At 39.1% G+C, this 18571-nt stretch overlaps 1 protein-coding gene across 5 annotated transcripts; it reads right to left on the reverse strand.

The window, feature by feature from the left end:
• Positions 1-206: 206 nt before the first annotated feature.
• On the reverse strand, positions 207-16701 carry LOC134646902 (solute carrier organic anion transporter family member 1C1-like). 5 transcript variants are annotated; one of them, XM_063500927.1, is made up of 16 exons: positions 16542-16701; positions 16183-16264; positions 13819-13953; positions 12648-12789; positions 12431-12563; positions 12213-12343; positions 10819-10965; positions 9800-9898; positions 8943-9176; positions 8705-8869; positions 6516-6711; positions 6261-6426; positions 2334-2518; positions 1321-1385; positions 1084-1201; positions 207-956 (listed from the first exon to the last, which is right to left on the reverse strand). In XM_063500927.1, exons 3-16 carry the CDS (start codon positions 13921-13923, stop codon positions 464-466), a joined length of 2379 nt encoding a protein of 792 aa, XP_063356997.1. In that variant the 5' UTR covers positions 13924-13953; positions 16183-16264; positions 16542-16701; the 3' UTR covers positions 207-463. The 5 variants fall into 5 exon arrangements, with proteins under 5 accessions (XP_063356997.1, XP_063357000.1, XP_063356996.1 ...); XM_063500930.1 differs by lacking the exon at positions 16183-16264 and having other exon boundaries at positions 12675-12789; XM_063500926.1 differs by lacking the exon at positions 16183-16264.
• Between the last annotated feature and the right edge of the window lie 1870 nt (positions 16702-18571).

The raw sequence follows: 18571 nt of genomic DNA on the forward strand, positions 1-18571 counted from the left end.
TAATGCAAATTCTTCTGCAATGTAAATGTTGTCATATGCACAATCATGCTGGCTGAGCTCTACAACTGGATACATTCCAGTATGTAGCTGGATGTTAAAGAGTTGAAAGGAGCCAAAAATATTGTGAAACAAAACAGGAAATATTTAATTAGGTACTTTCAAATATTTAAAAAGTACCTAATTGAGTTTGTGAACTGAACCCCCCCCCCCCCCCGCCAAAATTTTTATCTAAGGACTTGTTACTTTGTTACATTTCACATCCAACACTGAATATAATAGCTGCATCCTGCAAAAAAAGGATGGAAAATACTATTAGCATTAACCATGACATTGTCCTGAAAGAATAGTAGTCCCTCTTAACAGGAAAATGATCTTTTGACCAAACTTTGGGACTTGTTCCATCTATTCCAGTTTGATTTTGTGTTGGAGACCACTCTGCTAAACACAGTCTTTATGTGGTCCATCAGTTTAGTTGCTGACTCTCTTTCTCCAATTTACTCTTGTCATCAATGTGATCGTCCTGCTTCTCTATTACTTTGTGTCCGATGGATTCTTTACTGACTATCTCTGTGTTTGTGCCATCAGAAGACAGAGGAATAACTTCAGCGCAGGTATTTGTCATGTATTTAGCCTCCTGTGCATTACTTGTAGAGATTACTCCATCATTATGAGGGGGCTGTTCTACTGTGTGGACCTCTCCTCCTTCCTCCAAATCTGTAGCAATCTTTACCCAAATTTTTGTAGCACTGGGTAAGTTGGGAGTTTCAGGACTGGCTCTAATCTCCTCAGTGAGGTTTAATGGCGTCTTTAGTTCAAAATCCTTTGATGCTTTTTGCTCCTGCTTGTCTGTGTCCTTCTCTGGCTTTCGGAACTGGCGTCTGAGAAGGATGATGACAGCAATGATAAAAAAATAAGAGGAGCCACTGATACAAGTGATCAAACCCAGGAAAATGATCCTAAAAATAGAGAACAGAATTGGATTGAGGCAAATCAGCAATGGTCTTTACAACAATTATAATACTAGTCAATAATTTTTGGCAAATTTGTTTAAATAGTGTAAACTGGAATTTCTCTGTGGGGTACCTGTACATATCAGAGTTGTAAATACGGCATGCCCCCCTACCGCCACAACTCTTCATAGACCATTTAAGGCAAGTTGAATCAATCAAAGCGCCGAAATACACTGGTGCAGGAATTCCACCTACAGACAGCATTGGCAATGGGGACAAAACTTTTATCCAGAGAAAATAAACCTTTTGGGATTCAAGCAGAGTGACATATATTTATGCTTTACGTCAAAGTGAAAGTACTGAAGCTTACCAAGAGTCCTAGTTACCAAGGTCTGAATACCCAGAGCAAGGGATTTGAGCTCGGGTGTGATGCATCTGCAAGTACAAAACAAAAAAAATCAAGAAAATAAGGAGTACATTATAAAAAATAAACTGGCGACAGTAGGCTGACAGGTCTCAATAGCAGCAATGGATAGACGTGAAGTGATACACAGGATGCAGGAACAGACTTTGACTAGGCTAAATTTTAGTGGAATTATTGGGGAACTATTTTGCAGTTTTTGCTTCATACTCTGTGCTAAGCCAATTGTGTTTTGACTCCAGTTCTGTAAGTAAGGCAGAGACAACAGTGGTGTCAGTCTTGTTATTTAATGCTGGACATTAGTTCTTTAAAAGGTGAAACTATTCCTTTAAACCCTTTTCAGGCGATACTTACTTACGTTCTTTCATTGCATGTGTCACCACCACACTTTTAGAAATGTGTAGAAAAAAAACTTGTCAAAAAGTAACTTTGTTTATGCTTCCCTTGAGTCAGGGTCACAGCAGCCAATACTTGATTGCATCAAAACAGCAAAGTTTTCTCCTCTCACTGGAATTATCTTGTCTCTGCCTTTCCATTTTGTTTCTTCTTGCTCTGTGTGTTTTTCTCTTAGTGCCTCCCTCCTGCTCCTTAGCAGCCAGCGGATTGATGTGCCTCCATGTCAAACGATCAATCATCCTGAGTAGTTTATCTAACCAGGTATTTTATCCAGTCTTTGCATGATCATTCTATTGTCTTTTGTGGCAGAAGACAATGTGTCAAAGGTTTAAACCTTCCTGTCTTTGTGCCTCCCAGGTTTTTAACCTCACCAGCCCTCCGCATGCTTGCTCAGTCTCTATTTGGCCCCATTACTTTACGCTTCCAAGTTCCTGCCAATCTATCTATATTCTCTGCACCTCACTTAGCCGCATTACGTTATAACTATTTTGAGTCCTTCCATTTCACTGTCTACCACTACTTTAGGCTGCTAATAGACGTGATAGCGACACTAAGTTTTTACAGACCGTATAATGACCATGTAGCCAGGTGTGGCTCCCAGAGCATTGATAAAGGAGCTGAGAACAGATATGGCCATATAGGAGGTGAAGCTTCGGCTGCAGTCCTTGGCATGAGGGCACTGGCCCAGTCTCACTGATGTACTGCTGCCTGCTGGAAAGGAGGTGGACACACAGGTGCAGTTGTGAAAGACCTGGGAAAGAGAGAATATTTACATTTATATATATTTTTATGTCTTTTACATCCAGGCATTTTTGGAACTGGATTGTAAAATTATTTCATTTTGCATTTTCTACCCAGGAAAATAAGCATTGTTAATCAAACACGTTAAAAGTCCGTAAAATTACACTTTTTAAAGTTTAAAGCAACTGAGATTTGAGTTTCCTGAAGAGTCAAAGGACAAAACTGCTCTCCACGTAACATCTGACACTTCACCCAGAGGATTTTATAGTCGAAGAAAAGGTAGGGGATATTTACAAGAGCATAAAAAGAAAAGCACATAACAGTTAATCAATAACATTTACAACAATAGGAAAATACACTGAGAGTACACTCTGAAAAATGCTTTAGTAGCAACAGTGTAACATCATGCCTCCTGGCTAACATCATCTTCCTCAACAGCAACTAGTAGAAACATTGAAGAACAACAATAGTGATGATTTTGTACTGGATTATATCTTTGCAACACAAATAATCTAATCTTATGTTCATATACCTACTATATGTGATCATGTTTCAGAGAATGCTGCGAAACCTCTGCTAACTTCTAGGAGTAATACTTGAAATTTTGTGAAAACAAAACTGAATATTGAAATGTACTGCTACGCTCAAGCTATATCACAAACACTGACATATGTGCTTTCTATTCATTTATTATACATGCAACAAAATAACACTATATACTGTATGAGTCTGATAAAATTAATACATTTTGGGGTTAATTAAAAGTTGACCCTTGTTTAATGTTAATTGACAAATGTAAAATAATTAGATGGTAATGAGTAAGTTTTTAAAAAAGAGTGAGTTTTCAGTTTTTAAAATAGTTTTAAAAGACTTTTAAAAATAGTTTTTAAAATGATAAAAAGTGAGAAAAGTGGAGGATTTTTATTATTCTGATTGCTTATCATAGTCACATGGATGGTATTCATTAGACCACCTGTCACAAAAAACAAGAAAACACAAGTATTTTAGAAATCTGTAAATATTATATTGTTATTTATTAGACAATTAACAAACTGAATTCAGATTTTTATACTCAAATTTGAGCTGGCACACTGGACATCTCTGAGAAGTGATAAAATAACCCAAAAATAATACTGTGCTTCGATATTTTTTTCTGCCTTTTGTAAAAGAATACATTTTGAAAATCCATGGACAACAATAATTATATTCTAGCATTAACCCCCCAAAAGTTGATTCTGTTCATCTTGATGTAGCGTTTTCATCTGGAAAAATATTTTGTCACTCATCCAAGTGACTTCTTCAGTCTCAGCTGACTGCAGGTTTCCCCAAGTCATTATGCATAATGACTGAGACTAGCCCACTGAGGGAACAATGGGCTGGGAGGTCTGTTCCTTGATCATTAATATGCAAATTCTCATGACAATTGATCAACAACCACTGGTCAAAGAAATACAGGCAGAAACATGGGTGTGCCGTGGGTTCCCCAGTTTCACCCATCGTGGCCAATTGGTACATGAAAGAAGTGGAAAAGAGGGCTTTGCTATCTTACCCTGGAACACCATCAAGTCATTGGTTCAGGTATGTGGATGACACCTGGTTGAAAATCAAATCTCAGGACGTACAACAATTCATGGATCAAATTAACAAGGTGGACCAACACATCAAATTCGCCAGGGAAGATATGAAACAGGCGGGTTAGTGATTTCCATTAGTAATGGGGGACATTTAAAAGGAGATGTGTACCGTAAACCTACGTAAACTTACGCATACGGATCAGTATTTAAGGTTTGACTCTCATCATTCACTGGAGCATAAAACTGGGTGTCATTAGGACGCTACAACACAGAGCGAACACCATCCCCACAGACGCAGCGGCCAGAGAAGCTGAAGAACATCACACAAAGAAGGCCCTGAGTAAATGTGGTTATCCCAGCTGGAAATTTGTCAAAGCTGGGAAGGCGCCAAAAGAAAACTCCAGCCGATCCAGGAGAGAAGAACAACCGCTGCCTAAGCGAAAACCCGTAGTGATTCGATATGTGTCAGGAGTATTGGAGCAGTTGAGACGCATTTTTTCAAAACACCGGGTCTCTGTGGCTTTTAAACCCCAAAACACGCTGCGCCAAAAATTGGTCCACCCCAAGGATCGGGTCCCCCGACACAAGCAGAGTAACATAGTGTACGCTGTTAAGTACCAGGTGATTGCCATGATTTATATATCGGGGAAACCAAACAACATCTGGCAAAGAGGATGGCACAACACAGAAGAGCTACCTCGTCAGGCCAGGACTCTGCAGCCTATTTACACCTACAGGCCAGTGGACATTCTTTCAATGATGAGGATGTACACATCCTGGACAGGGAGGAACGCTGGTTTGAGCGCGGAGTCAAGGAGGCCATTTACGTGAAAAGGGAAAGACCATCTCTGAATTGAGGAGGGTACATACAATTGAAGAGGCTAAGGGTACATCTTTCATCATCATCTAAAGGGCGATCGTGGCAGTTCGTCTTGTAATCGGAAGGTTGCCGGTTCGAGCCCCGGCTCCGACAGTCTAAGTCGTTGTGTCCTTGGGCAAGACACTTCACCCATTGCCGAATGGTGGCGTCAGTGTCGCCTCTGTCAGTGTGCCCCAGGGCAGCTGTGGCTACAACGTAGCTTGCCATCACCAGTGTGTGTGAATGGGTGGATGACTAAATGTAATGTAAAGCGCTTTGGGGTCCATAGGGACTAAGTAAAGCGCTATACAAATACAGGCCATTTACCATCTTACAATGCTGTGATTGCAGCCATTCCCCAACTCTCTGTGAATGGTACTCATGGCCTTTGATCAGTGGGTTTTGATGAGGGGTTGTTGATCAATGGTCATGAGAATTTGCATATTAACAATCAAAGAACTGACCTCACAGCCTATTGTTCCCAGTGTACTAGTTTCAGTCAGTGGTGCTAGTTTCAGTCATTATGGAAATGTACTGTTTATAAGATTGGGGAAACCTGCAGTCAGCTGAGACTGAAGAAGTCACTCGGATGAGTGACGAAACGTTTCTCCCACTGAAAACGCTACGTCCAGATGAACAGAATCAACTTTTGGGGATTTACTTACCTGGATGATTGAGCATGCATCAAGACATTCTAGCATTAAAAAAAATATTTTTTTATTGATTGAAGAGCTTTCACATACTGGTGAATTAACCATCACAGTAAATTTTAAAGCATTGTAAAAAAATTATTTTATTTCAGAATTTAAGCTATCAAAGCACATTTTTTCAGTGTAGCTAATAAAGGGTGTTCCTTTGAAATGGCCCACAGTACTGCTTATAAACATGTTTTATCAGGTTACAGTGGTTCAACCTCAGCTCAACCCATGTGTCAAAGTGTTGAAGTGTAATTGGGAAAGATACTGAACCCTAAGAACTGCCTTTGATGTGTGTCATCACTGTGTGTGAGTAAAAGTATAAATGTAAATGAAAGGGATACAAAGTGCCGTGAACATGTGGTCTGTGAAGCTCTCTGAGTGGTCAGTAAGAGCAGAAAATGTAAATGCAATCCATTTACCATGGGAGTGCTGTTCAAATGCATTTAAGGATGAGACATATATAAATATCAAGAGTTCATGTTACAAAGTAGCAGTATTTAAAATGTAACCTCAATACACCTCAATCAAGACATTCTTGACCCAAATATCTTCCAACAAGTGGCTGATACACATGTTTACACTTTACATTATACCTCTGTGCTCTCTTGTAATTGTCCTTACGGTGTTTTTGCCGTGTCCGCTGGAACTGAGGCAGCCAGCCATGCATGGAGAGATGTAAGTGATGCCGCTATCTGAGCAAACGGGGTCCCACTCCTCTGCTGAACACAAGCAGTCCCTGTTACACTCAGAGAAGAGCATTTCTCTGCTGTACAATATACCTTTTGTCCTGCAAGGGAGTGAAACAATGGATATTTTGATCTACAGTGGACACAGGAAGGTAGTTGCTAAATAAGTGATATTTGTCTCAACACTGACCCATTGTACGATACAGTGAGCCCCGCTATGGGTATGTTATCACACTTGGTGCCAAACTGCAGCAGCATGAGGAGATAGGACATAAAGGATGTTGCAAAGGAAAGCTGAGCTCCTGATACCACACTCAGCTTATACCTCTTCATCAGCAGCCCTCCGAGGAAGATCCCTATTGCCACTGCTGGCAGGTTCAGGACACCTGAAGGAAACACAGGGAAATATTTATACTTCATACATCATATCACATATACATACTTTATACCAAGCACATTTTCCTTAATGATTATTAATAATTTGTTTGTTAGATGTTAAATATTTGAGTGCATTTTGATCATTTAAACCTTATCTAAAAGTACACACTGCTTATTCACAGAAGGTGAACGCGTGCCAATGTGTGCCTTCTGTTTACACACAATGAAACATTGACATTTGGTGATGTATTCTAAAACCAAGGACCTTCCTGGAAGTCACTGCAGAATCACACTAATGAGTATTTACTGTAATAACTTTGTTTGATATATCTTTAGCATTTAAGTGAAGTCTTTTTTTTCCTGTTTTCTTGGTGTTCTTGTACAATACTACGGAAAAATCTTGAGCATTTCTTCCGCATTTCTTTGAATTTCCAAAGAGACTTTTTTGTAATTATTTTAGATTGGTCTTGAGCAATCGTTCTCCAGGCTTTCTGAAGGTCTGTCATAGTTTGTTTTGGATAATGATTGCTTTTTCAGAGAAATGTTTTAAACACTGATCTGTTATTCAAGCATACTGAAGGCACCTAATTTAAGGGATGAATCAGTATTAGATACAAGCAGCTGGTTGCAAAGTCAAATAATTTGCTCCCATTTCTTTAGCTGAATCTATGAAAGATTCAAAAGATGACATAGTTTGACAGACATTTTTGGCACAAACAAAGTGATTCCCAGAGAGCTGTTTGCCAAAAGCCTGGCATGGTGTGTAATGTGTCCTCAAACCATTCGTGGAAAGTGGACAAGTGGAGGACGGAAGAAGAAGTGGCACACCTAAAAAAGTTGCTATAGCACCAATCTCCTTCAAAGGTGGGACACCTAGGTCAACACAAGGAATGTCATCATCACAAACATCAGAACCCGTCAGGATTTTCAACTCAACTAATCATGTTAAGATAGTACTCTTAATTTCCTTTTTCGCACTATTTTTCTTTACTGGAATATCAAAGTGTGCCGCAATACTCAACGAGTCATCTATACGACATAACTCAAACTTCTCAGAACTCGAAGCACGAATGAAATCTTGTAAATCAAAATCCATACTTAAATACAAGGCAGTCACATAGTACCAAATGTCAGAATTGTCTACAGCTCCGGAAAATAGATCCTGGATGAGCCCCCACTTGTGTTACAACCCGGCTCAAAAGCTGCAACATAAATAAGGAGAAGAATACCAGAATTTCAGTGAGAAGAGGTTTTATCTTAAAATGCACAGCAGGTTGGCTAAAATGGCTGGTACCACCAAGGCAAAAACTAGTGAGCCTCTCTCTGAAAGCCTGCTTCAGGTATGCTTTTATCCACACCTGAGTAGGTGTGGTCAATTAGCACCAGCTGAACACACTGAGGAGATTAGGGGCTGCAGAAGGGCGTAACACTGTTGCCAGCAAATTAACAGTATCTAAAAGTCATGCTCTGAAGAAATAGGAAAAAATCTAATAATAAAAAAAAAAAAAAGATCTGACACAGGATGTGAGAGATGCATGTCTCAGAGGAATGTTGGCTGTGAAGAAGCCATCCTGAAGGAAGGGAAATGAGAAAAGGCAGGGTTGGCGCTGGGTATCTATACACCTACGAGTACAGTTCTCCTTCACAGGCTGTCCTCTCCATACCTGTTCTGAGTTGATTTATCAAGCTCTGAAGCAGTGTGGGATCATTTTGACAGAGAACAGAACAAAAGGCAGCAAAAGGAGAGCTTTGCATGTTTTTAAAGAAGCCTGGAGAACTATTCCTGAAGGGTAGCAAATTAAAAGAAAGTTTCTCTTGGAGTGTTCAGGCTGTGTTGTGTTGGTGGTCATTGCAAATACTGACCTTCAAGCTTGATAGAGTTGTAAAAACGCTATTTTCATGTATGTTTGAACACGTGTCAATAAATTACTGCGCCTATGTTCCACTTTTCTATCAAAAGTTCAATATGAACACATAATTTATTGATTTCATTATTTTTACCTATGAGGAAGTTTGCCCTGGATGCAGACTGTCCAAACTGTTGCTCCATGTATTTGGCTTTAAAGGTGAGTAGACCGATGAATGCATTGAACTTCAGGATGCTCCCGCAAAGAAGCAGGAAGTAAGCAGGAGTTCCTAACAGACGCCTCAATGATGGAAGGAACCCTGGGCAGGAACATCCACAAAAATCACGTAAGATCCATCAACCTGCACATGCAAACACAGACGACGACTCTACCTTTGGCAATTTCAGTCAGCTTGAAGTTTTGGTTGTTGTTTTGCGCATCCTCTGTCTCGTTTAGGATCTCGCAGACTGGAGTTTCATGGTTTTCTTCACTCTCCTGCTTGGGCATCGAACGGGGCAGAAACCAGAAGGGAATGCTGGAGATAAGCAGAAGGCCAGAGGACACAAGAAAACCCATCCACCAAGCACCCACCCAGCGGGAATCTTTAGGAGTGATGGTCACACTTTCTATGTAAAAGAGAAGAATTTTCAAGTTTTCTTTAGGAAGTCTTCAAATAAAGGCTTCACATAAACAAGTCTCAATCAAAATATCTCTGTTGACAAAAGTGTAGACTGGCTAAAATGTTTTTAACTTTGTGAAAGGCACGGTTGTTCTTTAACTCTTGTTACCCCCATCCAGCTTCTTGGCCTTACACAATACATAAACTTGATTTGTTAGACAAAGACAGTTTTTGTCATTTTAGCCTCCAGACACCATCACATTCAATGTCAACCCAAATAATCATGATGTGATTGAAGTGCAGACTTTAAACTTTTAACTTTAATTTAAAAAAAATGTTTTCATTAACTTTACAGTCAATTTGAAATATTTGATTTAAAATCCAATATGGTAGTATATAGGCAAAATTGCGGAAAAATGTGTCGTTGCCTAAAAAAATCTAAATGTGTACATTTTCTTTTTGTTTCTAACGCAGACAGGTTTTTATATTCTTTCAGCTAAAATCACTGCTTGGAATTTTGTGAGCTTTTGCCATCTATCGGATACTTTTAAGATGAGCTCTAACCATAATGAGTCATGTATCATGTAAAAAACAAAAAACAAAACCCAGACACACAAAGAAAAACCTTACCCATATCAACATATCCAATGTCAACATATAGTCTGGCACAATAGGAACCCAAAAGGAAGCCAAACATGGGACCCAGTAGAGTAATGGTCTGGAGACAAGCTGCCAATGACAAAATAGATCAGAAGTCTACGATGTGATATTAAACAATCTAAAGAAGGGTCTCAAACTTAAATGAGCTGTGGGCCACTACTGGCACTGTCATCTCATTGGAGGGCCACTTTAGTGGTCAAGTAGTACAAAAAAAACCAAAACAAGTGAAAACAAGAAAGCACCCACAAATATTTCCAAAAATGTTTTCTTTTGTTTGTTTTTTAAAATTTCCAGTATTGTATCACAAGACAAAATTGCAAACATCAATGCAATTTTTTTTACCTCACTCTTAACTAACTGAAGCCTTTCATTGAACTACCAAATAAACACAATGGTACCCTCTTTCTGGCCAGACACGTGGCCAGAATAATTTTGTTCATATTTAAAAAAAAAAAAAATGCAGACATAAGTGTACGCATCAGTTTTTGACTCTTTCACTAAACTAACACAGCCAATCCCTCCACATGTTTGTACTCTCTGCTCAAATTGCCTTCATATTAGATCATTTTTTGCTTTTTAAAGAACTTATTTTAACATTGCACTTAACAACAAACACAACCTCCCTAACAAAAAAACATCAAGGGCCAAATTGCATTATATGTCTTCACGTTGATATAAGGGCCATAAGTAGGGGTGAGGTGGGCCGCAAGTGGTCCCCGAGCGGCAGGTTTGAGACCCCTGATCTAAAGGATAGGATGTAAAATGAGATATTTCCTTGACCCTCAGTTAAATTTACTGAATACGAGATTAATTGTAGGTTTACTCTGATAAAAATCACACATTAACCAGCATAAAAATGCTGTACATACAGGAATGATGAACGTGTGTATTCTCACATGGCTTAGAGGGCATTTTAAGGAATTTATTTATTAAGTAACACCTTTTAAGTCAGGTGGAAGACTTTAAAATCCCTTTGAACCCCATATTACCAATATAAAAAGGGGAGTTTTCCGCCTTAGCAAAGTCATCGATGTAGGAGATGCCAAGAGGTGTGACTGGAGTTTCTCCAATCCCCCGCAGAGCATTCCCCAGGAATACGTAGATCCACATGCTGGAACCAGAATCTCTCACACAGGCTGCATAATGACACAAACTAGAAATCTGTGATATTGATTTTGTTACAAAGAGGTTTAACACAGTGGATCGCACAGCATCAAAGTTATACATGGAGCATGCGTACTACAATAAAAAAAACACACCAAATATTGCATGGATGATCAGGTTCACCAGTATTTTCCTGGCTCTGAATAAGCTTTTCAGACTTAACAGCCTCAGCCTGATCACAACGCACCAGTGTCTTTTCTTGTTCTTTCTCAGTATTTAGTAAACAAAAAAAAATACATTCTTTACTCAGTAAAATATGAAATATTTATGATATTTAATAATGATCTATGAAAATATATCACAATATGCCCAAGGTGCTGATTAAAGCAATGCAAGGAGTGGGAGTGGAGGGGCCAAAAATTCCTCTATGCAGGAAAAAGCCCAGTTACATGAAAAGGAGAAAGACACAGTTTTACATCTATATCTGCTATATCTGCTTTTTCATTACGGAGACTACGTCAAACAAGACATGAATAAAATCTGCCGATATTCAGTATCATCTTAATAGTGGCTTGTTGTATACCACCACATTGTATGTGACTTCCATTATATTTCTTTCCAAATACGTCTCATCTGAATAGCTGAACAGGATCAATAGATTGCATTTTGTGAGAGCATCACATGGTTTTGTGAGAAGCAGAATTAATTATAGTTTAACAATAGTGAGGCTGAAGCAACATTGCAACTAAAGCCCATCTCAGGGACCAAAATTAATGGGAACAAGAGGAGCTCCTAAAAACACTGAAAAACACATGGGCACACAGAGCCAAACTGAATTCATTACCATAAATATTACAAATGTCTGCTTTCTTATTATTCTGCCTCCTTTCAGTCTTTTCTTTTTAAAAGTCATCTGTCGTTGGCTAGCTCTGGAGTCTGCGTCCGGGCTTATTGTTGCGGACGTGCACGATGTTGTGTCTTTGTTTATTCCTGGTGACAAAGATGCACCAGGAGAGAGCTGATTGGCCGGTGAGTTGTTAGTAGGTTTAACAAGGTTTCATGTTAAAGTTTCATGTTTTTTGTAAAAGAAAATTTACAAAAACCATGAGTTTTAAGCAATAATAGCTTACATTGCAATGCTATTCTCTCCTATTTACAGGTATTTACTGTACACACTGCAGCAGAAAGCAGAAATGCATTTGACTGCACTAAATAGTAAAAGTGAATGTTTTACTATCTTTAATTATATTTAATCCTGGCATGTATTCCACACTCTTACCTTTATTGTCCTCCAACGAAGGCTCTATTTGAATTTCTGGCACGTGATCTAGTGTTTTCAGAGGATCCACACAGGCAGCAATGCTCAGATTATCATTCTGAAAGACCTGAATCACCGTGTCATACTTATACCTGCAAAAAACAAACAAGCAGTCCATGTTAATTTCTTCTGTCATCGTTTTTGCTTATAGAAGTTTCTCATTTAAATTTGACCATTACCGTCCCATGAAGAAATGTGTGAGGCCAGTGAGAAACGCTCCCACAGCCATGAGGAAACAGCCCGCAGCGATGAGCCTGGGTCGGTGCAGCTTAGCCCCAAAATGGCTGACCACGGCTAGAAACAACAAGTTGCCTACACACACACCCCAAAAAAGATTGAAATCAAGTAAGCAAAAAGAAAAAAGCGTTTATTTTTAAATTAACTGATTGATGTTACCCATCTCAAAACTGCCATCTATGAGACCAATGTGTGTGCTGGAGAGGTCAAAGCGCCTCTCTATCTGAGTGATGGAGCTCTTCATGTAGGTTCCTGTCAGGGCTTTGGAGAAATAGGCGAAGGAAAGTGCTACAATAAACAGCTGGAAGACAGAAAACAGAAGACAATAATATAAAAACTCACATTCTAATAATGCAAAGATGTTCTGGATAAAACCAGGACTATGTGTCTACATACCCAAACAATGTCATAGTGTAATCATGGAAATGATTCTGCCCCCTTTTCTGAGTCTCCACTACCTTCTACTGTGTAACTGTGGTCCTTGTTTAATGTTGCATTACCCCTTTATTCTTAACTTGAACTACAACTTATGTTGTGTTGAATCAGTGCACAAAATCTGGTGTAATGTGTTGACATCACAGTTAACAACAATAAGCTTTTTTTTTAAATTTTGAGACATTCTGTCTCAAAATTAATGGAAAAAGAATGTGGAAAAAGAAAGGGATGAAAACAAGAAATATGATGACTCCAGTGTACTGCTGTAATCAGGCAAAGCGTAGCTCAGGGCAGCTACAGAAGTGTCTGACGAAAGCTCATTTAGAGAATTTGGCATGCTGAGATTTTCAGTAATGACACAAGATCAGCTCTTGGCTTGATTTTACCTACTTTGGGAAAAACATATCTCTGAAAATGTTGTTCAATCAACTGAAAACAGATGTGCATCTGGCTTTCTGAGCATTTATCCACCTATCATCTATCTTTAGCCTGTGCCGGGTCAAAAGGGGAGGCTGTTAGAGCTCACTCTAGCGAGAGATGCGCACAGGCACGACAGGTTTCCTGCCTAGTGCAGGGCTGACACATGAAGAGAAAAACATTTACAGTTATGGGCAATTTTGTGTCACTGATTCACCAAAACCTGAATGTCTTTAGAGGAAACTACAACAAGTCTAAACAGGCAGCAGTGCCAGCAGGGTAAGAGTTTAAACCCAGAGCCTTCTCGCTGTGAGGAGACAGCGCTAACAACTGCACCACCTACTGCCTTTTACGCTTTTAACTGGCATTTTTATCTGGGCCACTTTACACTGAGTGCATCAACAGAATGAACCACAGCCCGAGTTCAAAAGCAGGATAACAAAGGTGTCAGAGTGTTGATCACAGATAGCTTCAGTACTTTGAGATTGGAGAAGCCAGGGCGCTTTCTGATCTTGTGGTCGACAGGGCTACACAGAGCCTCTTCGCTGGTCATCTTGGCTGTGTCCTGTGCTGTGTTTTCCATTTTCCTCTTGGTCTTCCTTTCCTTAGAGTACTAGTTTAATAGAGGAGAAAATATATTTCAGCTGCATTCATCTAATAAAACTTTACTGTGGGTATTTTCTGATTTGCTTATTTATAAAAGCCAGTGTACATATATTTAGGTTTAAGTTTGTGATCAATGACACTTTAAAAAAGAAGTGTTTGCCTCGGTACATCATCATAGCAGATTTTGAAATCAAACAATGAAATGGAGGACTATGTATAAATAAAATAAATAGCTATAATTCCTAAACAGCTATTATACACTTTTGGTAAACTACTTGAATTGAAGCTGAACATCTACACTTTAGTCACATGCAGATTGTTCGCGGTGTTGCAAAAAGGCAAAATTACAAAGAATGCGCCATTGTCCCAGAAAGTGAATTCTGTTGCTCTGTGTCTTCAGTGGGAGAAATGTTTCATCATTTATGTTTATCCTTGTAAACATAAGTGCATAATTTGCATAAGAAACTGGCACCGCTGACTAACAATGGACTATGAGGTCAGGTTCATGTTCATTAATATGCAAATTATCTTGACGATTGATCAATGGCCATGAGTACTATTCAGAGAGAGTTTAAGAATGGCTACAAGACCCCCCACTCAAACCAGCGTTCCTTCCTGCCCAGGATGTCATCCTCATCACTTAAAGAGTAGCGACTGGGCTGTAGGTGTGACCAGGTTTCAGTGTCCTGGCCTCACAAAGTTACTCTTCAGTGATGTTGTCCTCTAGCCAGTGTGTATTTTCCAGTATAGGTTATCTCACAGCAAATATACTATACTATATTTATAAGATTAGGGAAATCTGCAGTCAGCTGAGACTGAGGACGTCACTGGGATCTGTGACAAAACAATTCTCCCATTGACAGCTTCCTGTGATTTCCTTACCTGGATGACCAAGCATGCATTAAGACATTAAAACATACCATTGTCCAAAAACCTGGACCTAATAGTATAGATAAATCAGTAAAATGAAGGATGCATATACAAAAAGTTAGAAAAAGGAGATAAGCCATAAGAAAATGATACCAATTGCAAATGATGCAGTTGTAACGAGAAGCTATTCATCTTTACTCAGCCCAAAATCATACCTATGTGCAAAACCTGAGTAAGACCATTGCTCAGAACACTGTGATGTTTCTGTATAACAGTCAGGTAAAAAAGAAAGGTGTCTGTTAATCAAATACACTTGATTAACCGATCATCACTGAGTCTGAGCACCTCTACAAAAAACACAGGCTTTGGCATGTTGGCATTTGTGTTTATACGCATACAAGTGTGTTAACACCATGTCACAATCTTCCCAGGAGTGTACAATCTAGAAAAATTAATCCCAGGGTCAGACCATGTAATGCTTAGAGCAATTGTAAAAAAAACCTGAAAGCTACATCTCAAACTCTACAGACCTCAGCGAGCAAGTTAAATGTTAAAGTTCATGACAGTGCATTTAGAAAAAACTGAACAAGTATTCGTTGTTGCCAAGAGAAAGCCTCCTCTCTAAAATACCATGACTGCTTGGCTTGGGTTTGCAGTGTTGCACCTAAAAAAAATCCCAAGATTTCTTGAACAATATCCTTTGGGCAGACAAGAACAAAGTGCTTTTGGTCATGATGAACAGCGGCACATTTGGTGAAAAGCCAAATACAGTACAGCAGCACACACCTCAAACCTACCAAGCACAGTGGTGGAGCGCTGATAATTTGAGCTTGTTTTATAGCCACAGAACCTGGCCACCTTGCAGTCAACTTGAGTCAACCATGAACTCCTCTGCACACCAAAGTATTCCAGAGTCAAATGTGAGACTGTCTGTCCGACTGTTAAAGCTTAGCTGAAACTTGATAACACAATGCAATACAATCTCACGCACAGCAACAAATTTCCAACAGGGTACTCGAAAAAGAAAGTGTTGCAATGATCCAGTCAAAATCCTTTGGAATGTGGGACCTGAGCTGTGCATAAACAAATGACCCCAAAACTCAATGAACTGAAGCAAAGCTGTAATTTTTCCATGACGATCATGACGATGTAAGAGACTAATAAAGACATACAGAAAACCATTAATCCAAGTTATTGCTGCTAAAATTGGCTCTATATGCTACTGAATCGTGTTTTTTTTCTTATTCACAGGACTCTATAAACAATTCTAAACACTTTTTACAGTGCAAAGTCAATCCTTTTGGTTCCAATGCACAAGTCTGTTTTCAGTGATGGAAAGGAGGTGAAATCTAAAAACAGATGGTACCTGCGTCACCTGTGTCAGGTGCTCCAGACAAAGCCCATATCAGGAAGAAAAACTCTCCAGTGACAACTTTGGCAGCACTGATCTGTTAAAAAAACTGTGGGGGTGAAAATCTGACAGAAAAGTCCGTATGTTTTTGTCTCATAACTCCATAAATCCTTTTCAACTTCAGACTTGTTAATACTCCCACTCAAAGTGCGGCTTAACCTTACTGTCTAAGTCGTTCTTGACCTACAAGCTCACCTTATCCTTGGTGTAAGGAATTTGAAGAAATTTAGATGTATTACTTTTAGTAATAACTAGAGGAATCGTTAGTAAAATCACAACTGCAAAAGAAGCGCTTGGGAAGTTTAATGAAATACCTAGTGCATCTTCAGGTGAAAGGGACTATGGTCTCCCCCTTCTTCTTCCTCTTTTGCTCCTCTTTAAGCAGCCATATATTGGTCTTCCTACCTAGAGCAGACAGATCTGTTCTCCCTGAGCTCCTATTCTCCCGTCTGAGGGCAAAGCTTTTGCTTGGTACAAGCAGACAAAAGGCCTCACACATTTTTATTCCAAACACATGCCAGCTAGTCCTTCCAGTGGGTGGTTGGATTTAGTGGGGGTTAAAGGGGTAAGGAGGAGGTGTGGGGGCGAAGATTAATAACTTCAAACCAGTCCCTAAGGATTTTTATTTTTCCTCACAGGGTAAAACATCAGGTGCATGGTGACGAATTATACGGGATTAAAAGTCTGTTTAAAAAGTATGTTTGTGTAAAAGGGAACTGTCAGAGTGGTGAATGTTCAAGCAGCATTTCACGCACCAAATGATACCAGATGAGTTGGATGGATTTGATGATGACCTCAAATGTGGAACAATATGTCTCTGTATTAACCTCTGCCCGAGAATGTGCTATTAGTCCAGTGACCGCAGGAGGGGTCCTGGCAGCCAAGCAGCAGGTCACACAATCAGCTTTGTCCCTGCAAACATTCCAGGGATTATGATTAGGGCCTTCACATTCCTGCACAGCAACAGCGTGGGACACATTTACTAATTACCAGAAATTATACTTGTCTCCAGAAAAGTACAGTTGACTTGAATACTTTACACGTCTTCTGCTACTATATTTAATTACAAGTGCATTCAGACAGGGATGCTGGCCATAACTGCAGCACTCAGTTTTAGACTAACAGCAGCTGTACTGCCTGGAAAAAAGATGATTTTTTAAAGATTCAATTTGTTAATGTTATTCTTTCAATTTTGCTTTAAAATCTGATTATTTTTGGTTTGTGTAAATAGAAGTTGTGAGAGTACTGAAGTTGCATATGTTTTCCGTGGATATTTTCTTGTGTAGAGCACAGCCTGCAGGTGAAATGAGATAACACTTAATGCTACTAAGCATGTCATGGGATTCAGTTAACTGTTTTACCACGATGATTAAAAGTGTAACATAAAAAAGCCAACATCTTAAATCTTATCTAGACCAAACTAAAGCGGGTCAAATAGTCATTTTAGCAATAAAGGGGATTAGAAGTAATAACATAAAGGAGGTTATAACATTTACAACACTTTACACAGCGTGGCTTAAGTTCAAACATAGTCTCTAGGCCAATAAGAGAAAGGGGAGCAGTATTTAGCAAGTGGAAATTAAACACAGGAGAGTCAATGTTTGTTTAAAAAAGCTTATGTAATTTTAAAAAGCCAGGTTATGTAATCCAAACCTTCAACTTTAAACTAGGCAACGTGATGAAAATGCAAAAAAGGAAACAAGCAAACAGTGACAGTAAGTACCAGAAAAACACTGAAATGACTGAAAAAAGATGTACCCTAACACTACAAAAGCAGAACATTTCTTTTTATTTCAGGAGAATCAGTTTGAATCAATGTTCTCAAACGGCTCTGTAGACTCACAACTGGAAACACAGAGACTGAATCACTGAAAAAAAAAGATTCATAACCACACTGGTGACCTTGCCAGACTTTCTTGTAGTTTTCTAAAGTGGTTTTGAGAAATAGTTCTCCGGGATTTCCAGCAAGTCCGGTTCTTTTTCGGTCCAATTTTCAGTGAAATCACTTAACTTTGCACAGAACATTTTTAATCCGGTGATTTCTTTTGTTTATTTTACGAAAAATGCCAGCAACAGCAAAGTTCACCATGGTGTGTAGTGTGTTCTTAAAAAAGTTTAGAAAACTGGACAAATGGAAGACAAAAGATGTGGCAGGCCTTAAAGTTCATATCCAACAGATAAACAGTATCTGAAAGTCATGCTCTAAAGAAATAGGAAAAAATATTTATATAACAAAACGTAACAGTGGAACTGTTACGTTTTTATACAAAAGGCAGCCAACATCAAAAGAAGAGCTTTGAATGTCCTTTAACAAACCTGGAGAACCCTTCCTGAAGAAATTACA

This window comes from Pelmatolapia mariae, linkage group LG17 (genome assembly GCF_036321145.2).
Source record: "Pelmatolapia mariae isolate MD_Pm_ZW linkage group LG17, Pm_UMD_F_2, whole genome shotgun sequence".
Classification (NCBI taxonomy): domain Eukaryota; kingdom Metazoa; phylum Chordata; class Actinopteri; order Cichliformes; family Cichlidae; genus Pelmatolapia; species Pelmatolapia mariae.

Coding starts and splice junctions, on each gene's coding strand:
- LOC134646902 (XM_063500926.1), bottom strand. CDS start 13,923: ATGGAAAACACAGCACAGGACACAGCCAAGATGACCAGCGAAGAGGCT. Junction 12,564..12,647: donor AGATGGCAGTTTTGAGATGG/GTAACATCAATC, acceptor GTGTGTGTGTAG/GCAACTTGTTGTTTCTAGCC. Junction 12,344..12,430: donor ACACATTTCTTCATGGGACG/GTAATGGTCAAA, acceptor TGTTTTTTGCAG/GTATAAGTATGACACGGTGA.